Genomic DNA, 13,687 nt, shown 5'->3' with positions numbered 1-13,687 from the left:
GCGATGGTGAAATACATACATCTGTCGAGCAGCCCCCAACCCAGACTTGGCCACCAGGATGACCAGCTTCCCTCAGCACCGTAGCGATATCGTCAGTGGTTTGATAGGACTCATCAAGCACAGCAGCGAGGCCGTACCCCGCGCAGTTAGCCTACAGAAAAACAAAGAAGGGTAAACCACATTTTGCATGTACTTCCTCAGACAGGCTTCCTAAGAGTTTTTCTTTTTTTTCAAACAGAAAACCAGGTGGAGCAAGACATTTCATTGAAAAGGATTGGAGGGGTTACCTGAGCAACGTCCCAGGTCACCTTCTCAGGCTCGTAGCGCAGACAGTACATGTCGAACACACGCCAGCTTTGGTTAGGACACTGAGGCCAAAAGCCTGTAACAAACACAGAACAGCACTTCATGACATCACAGACGGCATCACTAGAGAGCGTGAAGCATGCTGGGAAAAACTAAGAATAGCATTCACCAAAAGGTGTCGTTGTTTGGAATGGGAAAGTTGTGGGTAGAGTCGTCGTTGTGGGTAGAGTCGTCGTTGTGGGTAGAGTCGTTGTGGGGGGCTCATCTGTAAAGGTGAAAACAAGAGTGCTTCATCAATTCCATGCGTCCTTTATGTTGGCACTGCAGTTAACCAACACATCCACCAGGGGGGGCAGCCCAGAGTTAAAGTTTATGACACCTACAAACTCAAAAACAAACATGGCGTCTGAGAAGGAGCTTGCTAATGTGCCACATATGCTAGTATCTTTATCCTGGACGAGATGGGTGGACTCCCACTCACAACAGATGTGGTTTCTATTAAATCTGATGATCCAGAAAAATATCTCCCTTTGTAGATTCAGTCATTGAGAGTCATGGGAAAGATGATGAAGGGTACCAACCTGGAGGTGGGGTGGTCGTGGTGTCTTCAGCTGTTCAGGTGAACACGTCAGACTCAGTTATGGACTCTCAGACTTCATTCCATTGTTTATTTGCTTTAATCTGAACCATAAGAAGTTGAATAACTCACACGAAGGCTCTTCTGGTGGCTTGGCACGGCACGGTGACCTCCGACGACGAATGACTGCAAGAAAAGATAAACACAGCAGTGATCAACAGCTGAGGGAAACTCTTGAAATCTTAGATAAAAAAGACAAATCAGTGAAGGAAAATAAATAATCTGTTTCAATGAAAATGATCAGATAGATACTATGAAAAAGACTAACAATAATAATAATAATAATTATAATTATAATAATAAAGAATAATCTAGCCAACAAACCACAATCAATTGCAGCAAAAAAATACTTCAACCTTCAACAACATTCAGTAATTAATGCTGAAATTTACCCCCCGAGGACAAAGAGGAGAAGGCTCAGATTAAGGTCTAAGTGTTCCCTGAACAGATGAGTCTTCAGACATCTCTTAAAGTAGAAAGGGACTCTGTGGATCGTATAGAGTTAGGTAATTCATTCACCGTTTGGGAACAACAGAGGAGAAGAGTCTGGCTAGAGATTTGGAGCCATGCTGGTCTGGGAGCACCAGACGTCTTTCACAAGCAGAGCGTAGAGGACCAGAAGGAGTGTAGACCTGGATGAGTGACCCCAGGTAGGCAGGAAAACGGTGTTTTGTAAGCCAGAGGAAGAGCTTTGATACTGATTGGAGCTGCCACAGGAAGCCAGAGAAGAGGGTTCCCGGATGTACAATAATTATCCTATTGGTACAATAATTTGGCCCTCCGTACATTATACGATCATTAATCTAAAAAAACAATATGTAAGATAATTTAACCATTCCACAAATGTGTAGATGAAATTGGGATGACTCAGTCTGTGAGACATTGGTTTGTGAACCCTGAAGGCGTCCTTTCCCACGTGGCATTTCCAGACAGTTTGTTGAGGTGTGAGATACAAGTGACATTTATTGTTGTTTTATTGTTGACTGTCTTTTATTGTTTTTGCTGTTTTAATCAATGTTTTCATTGTTTTGTTTTTTCTTTTTATCATGCACTTTGAGATTTGCCCACAAATGTAAAGTGCATTATAAATAAAATCCATTATTATCATTTTTCGTCTCAGAACAAGCATGATTGACAGTCAATCGTACTTAATGAAAACTTGTTCAGGAAGTTGGTTTGATTGAGGAAAATGGGCGCAGCTGGAGAGTCGAAAGTCCATCGTCAGATGTGGGCAATGAATGACCATTCAGTACAGAAGCAACATTTGACTATCATTCAACAGTAAGCTTGTCATTTTAGTTATGAGGAGTGTATGATAGTTTTACCCAAAATACAATAATTTCGACTCCCTGCTACGATAACTCTACATTTCTGATCTGGCAACACTGCGTACAGTTGACCTGTTGGTATTGTACTACATGAGTGTGATCCTAGAAACTGATTGATCTGCCTGAGGGGGTCAGGTTGACAAAGTCTGCATGCTCTTTTAAATCTTATCTTCAAAAATAAAACAAACAAAAAACTTAAGTATCCTTTCCTGATTTTACCGACTGTTTAACTTGAGTTTCATTAATCTAAAACCATCTCAGAAAAGAATATCAGTATTTTTTGTCAATTATCTGTTATCTTTCAAAATATTTTTAGTGCTTGATCCAGCATAGCTTTTTGACCATGTTTACCACTTTGTCAACAGATTTTTTAACTGACATTTCAATTAAATTAAAGGAAAAATGAAAAATGAAAGATCTCAACCTGGACCTGTAAAGTTGCTGTTTTGTCCAAAAATGTCAGAAATCGCTTGAAACAGACTTAAAAGCCCAAGACAAACTTTTTTAATGTCTCTTTTCACCCTGACCCCAGACGTTTACTGCGGTGAAAATGAAACTAGAAACGTTAACGTTTAAAATTCACGGAGCTTACTGTGCCCTGGGAGGATACAATGGTGAAGGCCTACAAACACAGGAGCCTTAGGTACGTCAAGCTCAACGCCAGGCCATCAAAGCCCTCTCAGGTGCAACGTTACGGCTAGTCTGTAGCTCTGGGTGAAATGGAAAACACTTCCTGGGCCCTAAATAACACTGCGATGGCGAGGTGTGTCCCTGACCTCCAAAACCCTAGACCCTAAACACCATACCCACTACCCTAACCAGGGTTTTCATTCCTTTCTTCAGCCCCAAGATCCCCAAAAACTGATTCCCTTCTCTAACGGACTACAATCCATTAACATCTAGAGCAGGGGGTGATGGGCTGGCTGCCTCACCCTCCCCCTGCTGCTGGCTGGGTGGGTGGCTGGTGTCAGGGGGGTGCTTTGCCACCCCTTGCTCACAGTCCCACCCCACACATGGCACCACAGTTCCCACTGCTGATCCTCCCCACTCAAATATCAGGTTAACAAACTAACCACGGGGCCGTATGGTCTAGTCCTACACAGAACTGAAACTGGAAAGTTCACATTTGTAAACCAGAAGTATCTTACCTGACTCCTGGGTCAGAGCCATCATGGCGCACAAACAGAGCAAGACCGTCAGGAGCTTCATGGTGAAGATGATCCAGGAGTGAAGATGAGGATGATAACCTTTGGTGAACAGAGACAAACACTGAACCTTTAGATGACTTGAACGTGTACTGTCAGAGAGAAAACAGAGCAGCAGCAGGAGGATCTGTTGAGGATCTGCTGAGAACTGAAAGACCAGCCCTTAAATACACTCCTATGACCAAACACCACACCATGGCCATGCTCCAAAGACACACCCTGACAAAAGTTAATCCACCCTGTATTCCAGGGAAGTGTCAGCTGTTTACTCTGACAGGGAAAGTGACTTGAGTAAACACTCTGGGATCATACTGTGTGAGCCAAATTCTTCCTGTGGGGTTGTTGGATATCGACCATGACTTCTGTGGAAGCCGGCATAACCACATGGCTCTGATATCTCCGCTTCACAAACATTTACCCTGCACTTTAAAAAGTACAATCTACGCTGCGAAAAGTACTGACCTTTACAAATGTTTGAGTGAGAGATCAGGGCCTAAATGATGATCTATGGGGTTCATGCTGTAGCAAATAAGGGCAACCCTGGGTTTGATGACTGCGCCGGACTGGTGTAAAGATCATCAAGAGACGAGTCTCATGAATTTGGTCTGGGGAGCAAAGATTGACCTGTAAGGAACTAGATAAGTCTCCACTCCATTGCATGTTGACTGTGTGGTTCCTCATCCAAGTGATGATCCTCTCCTGGTTCTTAAGCTGTAAAACCTTGTTCCTGTTGATTCCTGGTCTGGCTCCACTCATTATGTCCATTTGTGATTGGAGTCACGATGACACCATCTGGTTTTCTGTCCCACTTGATCTGCTTCCTGCAAATTGACACACCTAGATTGCAATGAGGCGAAGCTGGTGTGAGTCGACCCATCGCCTTGAATAGCTCTTGTCAGCTCTGGTGCCAAGATAGAGCAAAGATGGATCTGGTGTATTTTCATTTTGATTGGTGATTTTTTTTAGTCTTGCGTGCTGAGGACGGGCCTTGGTCAGGCGGTGGCCACACACTGGTTAGAGTACATACCCCTCACAATTGCTGTGTATTCTCCATGGTTATGTGTTGACTTGGTTGCCAAATGACTCAGATCTTGATCCAATGAAGCATCTGATTCACAGAGGACCCATCCTGTTTTGTACAGCTATTTGACACTGTCTCCCTTTATCTACCTGGATATCTTCGCTGTACCTTGGTCTAAACGGACTTTAAATCAGGCACCAGAGGAGGTTCTGGCCTAGCTTCCAGTAGCCTGTCAGGTTCAAACAAGCTCTTCCACTCCTCACACACATTTGTTTTTCATTGGGTGTGTCCGTGGTGAGAAAAATCAATGGCAGACTTGCCAAAAGTTTGGCTGTGAAGGTGTGTCCCTCTTCAAGGGACAAACAAAGGGAGGGACACTGCAACAACAAGAGACATATTCATTTACAGAAACGCCTCTAAAATAAGGGATGAGATGTGATTATTTATGGAAACAGCTGTGGGTAGAGGATTGTCCTGAGGGGACCAAGGTGGCTGCTTTGGTTTTGACAGGGTCCAGGTGCTTCCTGTTAGACTGATCCATCAGCAACATCCAACAATAACACCAAGCTGTGAGGAAAGACAACAAACCATGCACAAACTAACAGGCCAGAGGGTGGAGACACCAGGGGAGGGGACACCGGGTAAGGGGCAGGTGTCCTCTCTATGTATCGTCCAAAGAGAAGCAGAGTCTGAGCAGAGTGTCAGGTCATGTTTTCGAAAGTCCATGAGCAAAAGAGTGGGTTAGCTCGTGTCACATTTTATGGGTCCCTGGTCCTTCAAGATACCCTTGTATGGGAACCATTGTGGTTCCAGATACCATAGGACACCTGCAGAGGTCTAGAGCTAAAACATTCCTGATCTGACCAGAGGGGGGCCTTACAGTAACAGGCAGGTCACCTCATGTCTGTGAACAGTTTATCACTGGATCTGCAATGCCAGGGTCAAAATGTACCCTGCAAAGATATAAACCTGATCCAGAACCAGTGGAGACTTCTGTGAACCTGAGACCATTTGGGTGGACTGAGAGAAAGCAGAAAATTGTGCTTTGGTCTGATGAATCCAGATCAGACCAAAACACAGTTTTCCACTCCCGGCTGTGTCCTCTGCTTACAGCTCAAAACCAGCATCCCCGATGGTCTGGGGATCAGGAGAGTCCATGGCATGGGGATCTTAAAACGGGAATACACCAGAGAACACCAAACAAAGAGATGCTGGCACAACATGGCAAATCAGCTACATGTCATCTGTTCTGTTTAAAAGTATCCGTATGGTTTAAACATGGATTGAATATTAAACCTAGAACATTTTATCAATCATTTACCTGATGAAGAGTGTCACAAAAAATGTCTCATTAATGTCAAAGTAAGAATTCACAGTGAACACTCTAAACTAAAGGTGTTCTTTCTTACCTGCTGAGAGTTTGCTGAAGGTGTTTTAAGCTCAGAATGAAGAGGTGAAAGCTCCTTTTGTTTAACACAATAAAAGGCGTGTTCATCAAATGACACTAATGTGTGATGAAAAATACTCACTACCATTGCGCAATGTTGTGTAATACTTACATAGTCTGCCTGTTGATAACATCCATGTGACAATAAATGTCACTGTATGGCTTTATAATATATATCATCTCACATGTTTTTAAATTTTTCTCAACAGTAAAGTTTTTGGGTTTTGGGGGTCTGTTTGAGGAGAGGTTTTCAGTGAACCTGTTTAACTCTTTATGGGTCAGATACATTTTTTGAGGAGACATGAGGCTCTAAGTACCAGCAGAGGGCAGCGTTTCTAAGAGGAGAGCAGGAGGATTAAAGAAACAAGAGGATGAGATTAAGATGACTGATATTTCTCATCAGATTTTTTTTTTTTTTTTTTTTGGTCACAGCAGAATCTCTTCTCTTCAACAAACAAGACTTGGATGTGAATTTCTGATTGAAGCTAGATTTATTTCCCTGTGTCTTCAAGTTTTGTTTCACTTTCAGACATTTATACTTTCAATTATTTTAACATTGGCAACATAAACTCAGCAATCTGTGAGAAAGAATTGAAGCTTTTGTTTTCTGAATTTCTGAATCTGATCACTATTGGCTAGTATTGGTTTCTGCAGATCCAGGGCTGCAAATCTAGGGCTGCATTTATCAGACTTTTTGTTGTTTGCAACAGCACCGTGGAGTGCATTAGAAAAAAGTGCAACAACACAAGGGTCCAGAGACAAAACCCCTGAGATGCAGTCCAGAACTTGTGGTCCTGATAATGCAGTCTTGTTTAAGTCTGAAATGTAATTGAAAAAAAGGTAATACAGCCTAGAATATAACAGTTTGTCCAAAATGACACAAGGTGATGAGCCCAGAATGTAAATTTAAAAAACGAATAAAACCCCAAATTAAGAAGCAAACAGGAACAACCAAGATCCAACAATTTTGTCACATTTTGGGCTCAGCAATTTTGTCACATTTTGGGCTCAGCAATTTTGTCCCATTTTGGGCTCAGCAATTTTGTCCCATTTTGGGCTCAGCACTTTTGTCACATTTAGGGCTCAGTAATTTTGTCACATTTTGGGTTAAGCAATTTTGTCACATTTTGGGCTCAGCAATTTTGTCAGATTTTGGGCTCAGCACTTTTGTCACATTTAGGGCTCAGTAATTTTGTCACATTTTGGGTTTAGCAATTTTGTCACATTTAGGGCTCAGTAATTTTGTCACATTTCGGGCTCAGCACTTTTGTCACATTCTGGGCTCAGCAATTTTGTTACTTTATGGGCTCAGCAATTTTGTCACATTTAGGGCTCAGTATTTTTGTCACATTTTGGGCTCAGCAATTTTGTCACATTCTGGGCTCAGCACTTTTGTCACATTCTGGGCTCAGCAATTTTGTCACATTTTGGGCTCAGCACATTTTTCACTTTTTTTTGTCACTGGCAGGCTCAGGTTGTGATTCTGAAAGCTTTATTTACTCCTAATACGTCTATTTAGTGCATTAATAAAGTTAAGATGTTATCTCAACTTTATGTAATCCACAGTAACAGGTGATCTGTCAGGTAAACGCTTGCTGTCTGCTCTTGGGGATGTGATGGGGGATGCTGACAGTGATCAAAAACCAGTCAGTGTGCAAAGTCATCACAGATCTCTGACACGCTGTTTTATAAAAATAAACTCCTTTATCTTCACACCTTTCCTTGGATCTGTCAGGGCCTGTTGAGCAGGGAGTAAATATTGTCCCAGGTTAGACATTAAAGCTCAGTCTGTTTGTTTTCAGCTGTTGTTACTGCGCCGTGGACTGGATATCAGACTGAATCAGGGCGTTGTCCGGCGGGCGTTAACCCTTTGATCCAGAGTAAGTCCTCACTTTGTTTTCACCCCCTGCTGAGCACCGACACAGCAGGGTGCTGACTTTCTGGATGAGTCATCAGATTTCTTTATAATTGTTTAAACAACCTGCAGTTATAAAACCTCCTGATTAAATTCATGAACTAACACAAAGCTGCTGTGAAGAGTTTTTAATGAGTCATGAAGCTTTTCAGGGTTATATAATAAACCCTGAAAAAGCAGTTGTCATGGCTGGTTGAAATCACAACGGAGTCAATCATAGGAGTCTTTTCCCCCCTACAGTTATGTCTGTGAAATAAACTCAGTTTTTACTTCATTTCATCCCCAGAGGATCACCTGTTCCTCTGTTTATGGTGAGTCTGACTGTAAACACTCAGTCCCACAGAGGCTTCGCTCCAGACTAAGGTCCAGAGGGATGATAGAGTTTCATTGTGATGTCAGAGTTCTAGAACTCCAGCTGTTGCTCTGCAAATGGAATGTTTTGCATGCATGCTCCTGATTGGTCGATAGCTCTCAGACTACAAACACAAACCTGAACATCTCTTTCCATATTACAGTTTCTATAGTTTTATGCAGTTATCTGTAAACTCTCTGGTTGTGTCTGAAATCATTCACTCATTCCCTCCTAACTATTCACTATATAGTGAATCAGATGTAGAGGACTTTATAGTCCACTCAATCAGCTAAATTAAAACATCATTTTGGACACAGCTCACTCACTCACCAGCCGCTGACAGTGGCGTAATTACTCTTGCGTCGCTCATGAACAGCTAGGGAATTACAGTTATAACTTTTCTCAAACACTGCAAAACGGTATTTAATTTAGTGATATCTGATATTATACTAAGCTTATTTTCCACAACAGCCAAATATAATAGAAACATTTACTACACGTTATTTTTAAAATAAATTAACCATATATTCATGTGGAACTTATGTTGTGTTTGAGAATTACAAGGTCCAGTGAATGCATCACCTGCAATGAACGGTTGTTTCTCTGTTTGAAAGTTTTGTGACCAGCTCGTCCGAAAGTAGAGAGCTCAGTGTTATTCTCTGACAGTTTTTAATGTTGTTTCATGTTATCAGTAATCATTAATCATGTAGTCAGCCATTTCTAATGTTTGAACCGCAATGCATGATGGTATATGTTGCCCATATAGTTAGCATCGCTAATATACTACTTTTCAAAACACATTGTGGGATACACTGAGTGGACTATAAAGTAAATGACCATGCTCACTCAGATTTCCGACAGCACTAAAAAATGGTGTATTAAGTATATAGTGAATAAGGAGTGATTTCTGACACAGCCAGAGTTCCATCATTGATGTCAGAGTTCTAGAACTCCTGCTGTTGCTCTGCAAACAGAATGTTACATCTTGGGCTCAGCAATTTTGTCACATTCTGGGCTCAGCAATTCTGTTCCATTTTAGGCTCAGCAATTTTGTCACATTTTGGGTTCAGCAATTTTGTTACATTTTGGGTTCAGCAATTTTGTCACATTTTGGGCTCAGCAATTTTGTCACATTTTGGGTGATGTCAGAGTTCTAGAAATCCAGCTGTTGCTCTGCAAAAGGAATGTTTAGCATGCATACTCCTGATTGGTTGATTTCACTCAGACTAAACGCACATATTGCACAGTTTCTACACTTTTAAGCTTATATCTGTAAACTCTCTGAAATGTTTTGACTGGAGGTGGATCCATCATTTCTGATGCATTCAGGAAAATCAGGAAATCTAAACGCTGATTGTTTTTAGTGACTCAGCATCAAGCAGATTTGTGTTTAAAAATGAGATATTTTTGTACCTTTCCTGTTAGAGGATCAAACATGAACATGTCAGACTTTAAACTGACAGGTGATCTGATATAAATCCTGATCTGTGTTTGAAGGAGGGGACTCAGGTGACTCAGGTGAGTCAGGTTCATGAAGCTGGAGGACCTATTGAAGGAGACCTCAGACAAACAGAAAAACTGTACATTGTGTAATCCTTCAGATTGACCACAGGCCTTAAAGTGACGCAGGAGTGATTCAGAGGGCTCTTGAGAAGGAAACTCCCTTAAAGATAAAATGTTTGTTTCAGTCTTTGTGTGGACGGTGGGCACGGCCTCAGGTCGGCTCTGACGGCTCGATAAGAAAGAGTATTTAAGAGTCCGACTCTCTGTTTCTGCAGTTTGAAGCTTCATGCTGAGTCTGAAGACGAGAGAAACAGCTTCCTGCAGAAGGTGAGATTAACTGCAGATAATATTCTGTATAATATTTATTATCTTATAGATTTTAGAAAACAGATTTTCAGTCCCTGCAGGTGAACCGATATTAAGAAAACCATATTTCTGATTTATTTTTTTTTTCTTTATTTTTGTTGAAAAAATAATGGTTGAACAAAAGTCTGTTTATGGTAATATTTCTGTTTTCAATAAGCTCAGATATATCATAAAGGTCTTGTTTACATTATTTTTTTTCCTGTTATCTTGATCAGTTTCTTTCATTTAGATTATATTTCTTTTATTTCATCCTTTTGATTACATAACTCATTTTTTTTATTTCCTCAGTTATTTGCTCGAAGATCTTTTTTTGCTTTCCTAATTTGTTCATTTATTTTCTTTATGTGAACAGATTTATACCTCTATGATCACAGACAGTGTTATTCTCTGATACAGTCTGTGTTCTTTGTCTCCAAAGGTGATCATCATCTTAAATATCTTCATCATCGCCATCATCCTCATCCCCACCAAGATGTTGACTGTGTCCTTTCTTCTGTCCTCACTGATGGCTCTGACCCTCGGAGCTGCTGGTCAGTCTAAATATTTAGAAATAAGATAGAAATAGAAAATACTTTATTTATCCCCAAGGGGAAATTAAGGAAATTTAATAGAAAATTAATAGAAATTAATAGAATTAATAGAAATATATATATATATATATATATATATATATATATATATATATATATATATATATATATATATATATATATATATATATATATATATATATATATATATAATATTATATTATATTATATTGTATTAATTTAATAGAAAATTAAATTCAAATTTATTTATTTATTTCAATTTTTTTGGATAAAAAGAAGACACATTTTACGGAATATCCCTTTATAACTCCAGCTGTAGTTGAAAATGCAGAGTGTCACATTTAGCATCATTTTCTAGAGCAGACTTTGTGAAAAATAAATATAATACTATTTTTTAAGTAGTGTTTAATCACCTGAACATAAAATCATTTAGTTTTTGTTTACTTAGAGTGAGTCCTTTCTTTTCATATTTAGTGAAAATATCCTGAAAATATATGGGTAGAGATTTGAAAAGTAAGAATTTAGAATAAAAACATATTTCAGGCGCTGAATGTCTGTAAACTTTGACCAGGACGAGCTCAGCGACAAAGAAAATGACGATAAACATTTTAACGCTAATTTACACGACAGCCAGAAACAGAGCGACTCCTTCACCTGTCAGAGCAGAAAGAGGAGAAAGCTGTTTTCACTTTTAATCTAGATTAAATATTATATAATCCGTGAACACACACTTACACACACCTCACACAAAGACCTAAACAAGTCAAACACACCTTTCTCCTCTGAGAGAGAAAACACACACCGAGCCTCTTTCAACAGCGCTTAAACACACATTAACAAACCATTACTTCATGCTTAATCTGAAGACACACACACACACACACACACACACACACACACACACACACACACACACACACACACACACACACACACACACACACACACACACACACACACACACACACACTCAGCTGGAGAGTGAAAGAAAAAGGAGTGTGAACGAGTGTTTGCTCACAGAAAACACACCTCAGCTCAGCTTTGTCTGCTCCGTTATGTCATGAAGATCTTATACTGAACACACAGAGTGTAAACGCTGACTCACACACACACCAATGAAAAGACGTCAGTGTGTGTTTGTGAGTGTTTGACGCTCGTCTTCCCTCTCCTTCAGCCCAGCCTCGAGGTTATAAGGTGTCCACTTCCTGTCCCTGTGGCTGGACCGAGTACCAGGACCGGTGTTACATCTTCGTCCCTGAGCTCATGACCTGGTCCGAGGCTCAGGTAAGCGGACTCTGTGGACTCTCTGGACTCTCTGGCCTCAGGGTGTAAAGATACCTGTGGTTATTTCCTTCCTCTCTGTAATCTGTTTGTCTGTGCTGCAGAGGAACTGTCAGTCCATGAGGGCGAACCTGGTCTCTGTGCGCAGCTTTGAGGAGTACACGGTCATCCAGAAACTGACCGCCTTCACCGGGTACAGGAACACCTGGATCGGAGGCTCTGATGCTCAGCAGGTAAACTTTAAAAGCACATGAACAGCAAACTGATCCTCATCCCACCTTTATCCAACACACAGTTTGTTGTTGTGTTTGTGAAACTAAAGTAAAGAGCTTGAACTTTAAAAGTTAAATCAGAAAGTTGATTTAATTTCATTTCATGATGTGGTTTAAAAAAATAATAAAAAGACAAAAAGGATCCTGGCGTCAAAGTCATAATAATAATAATAATAATAATAATAATAATAATAATAATAATAATAATAATAATAATAATAATAGTCATAATCATAATCATAATGTGGATGATAATAATAATAATAATATTATTATTATTATTATAGTTATATTATCATTATTATTATTATTATTATTATTAATTTTATCATCACTATTATTATTATTTTTTCATCATTATTATTTTAACTATTATTACCATTAATATAATAATAATAATAATAATAATAATAATAATAATAATAATAATAATAATATGTATAATATGTATAAAAAGTAAAATAACAAATAAATACTAATAATAATAATTATTATTATTATTAGTAATAGTATTTTCATTTTTATTATTATACATATTATTATTTTATTTTTAGTTTTAGTTTTATTATTATTATTATAATTATTATCATATTTTTTTATTATTTTTATTATTTTCATTTTTATTAGTGTCTGAGCACACATGATGTTTCTGCAGGAATAACTAAGATAGCACGATCTACCCATAGATTGTTTTGTACTTTTTTAATAAAGTAAAAAAAAAAAAAGAGAAAAAAAATCATTATGCTCTGCCTCCTGTAAACCAGAGTAGTATACGCCAAAACAGACCCAACACAACAGTCAGACTACATACAAACGATTCAATATCCTCTATTTTTGGTCCAGGAGGGGTACTGGTTCTGGATTGATGGATCTCCTTTCACCTACACTAACTGGTGTCCTCAGCAGCCGGACCAGCCCGGCCTTCAGAAGTGTATACAGATGAACTATGGAGGTATGTGGACTCTTAAAATCTCTGCTTGAGAAATAAACAAATACTGAACGCATTAAATCACAGATTACACGTGGTGTTTGGTGTCTGTTTTCCTGCACAGCTGACTAAAACTTGTATTTCCTGTTTTTTCAGACCACAAGTGCTGGGACGACACCAAATGTGACACTATGTATCCCTCCATCTGTGCCAAGAGGATCCTGGGATAAACACTGATCTCTGTTTGCACACGCTCTGTTTGATCCGCCTCGTTAAACCTGACTAATGGTCTCCTTATTTACTTTTTATTTATCGTCTCACCTTGAAAAGGACTGAGGAGCTTTCAGACCTGCTGGATTTTTTCTACATGTGCTAAATGCTTTAAGCTTGACTGTTTCTGCAGCGTGAACGCCTCTGTCTCCTCTTCTGCAAAATAAAAGTATGATGCAATGAGACCTTGTTCTCCTGGTCTGACTCGATTGTCTTGTTAGTTTTTAATGTGTCATAATAAAAACAGAGAACTCAGTCAGTTTCTGCTGCATCAAATGTTTCTTTGTCAAGAAATCAGAGTCGCC

The 13,687-nt window shown here is 39.4% G+C and overlaps 1 protein-coding gene and 1 long non-coding RNA gene across 2 annotated transcripts; one reads left to right on the top strand and one right to left on the bottom strand.

The window, feature by feature from the left end:
* Positions 1-508: 508 nt before the first annotated feature.
* On the bottom strand, positions 509-3,514 carry LOC141789940 (uncharacterized). The gene is made up of 4 exons (XR_012598249.1): positions 3,420-3,514; positions 1,016-1,069; positions 888-917; positions 509-571 (listed from the first exon to the last, which is right to left on the bottom strand). It is a non-coding gene; the product is annotated as an uncharacterized LOC141789940 (long non-coding RNA).
* A 7,029-nt stretch (positions 3,515-10,543) lies between these two features.
* Positions 10,544-13,428, top strand: LOC141790992 (type-2 ice-structuring protein-like). Its single transcript, XM_074671172.1, has 5 exons — positions 10,544-10,610; positions 11,806-11,915; positions 12,017-12,145; positions 13,028-13,136; positions 13,269-13,428. Exons 1-5 carry the CDS (start codon positions 10,553-10,555, stop codon positions 13,340-13,342), a joined length of 480 nt encoding a protein of 159 aa, XP_074527273.1. The 5' UTR covers positions 10,544-10,552; the 3' UTR covers positions 13,343-13,428.
* The last annotated feature ends 259 nt before the right edge of the window (positions 13,429-13,687 follow it).

The sequence above is a fragment of the Halichoeres trimaculatus genome, unplaced genomic scaffold, assembly GCF_033239565.1.
Source record: "Halichoeres trimaculatus isolate MK-OKI-2021-1 unplaced genomic scaffold, fHalTri1.1 fHalTri1_scaffold_5, whole genome shotgun sequence".
In the NCBI taxonomy this organism is placed as follows: Eukaryota; Metazoa; Chordata; class Actinopteri; order Labriformes; family Labridae; genus Halichoeres; species Halichoeres trimaculatus.
This window is presented reverse-complemented; position numbering and strand designations above follow the sequence as displayed.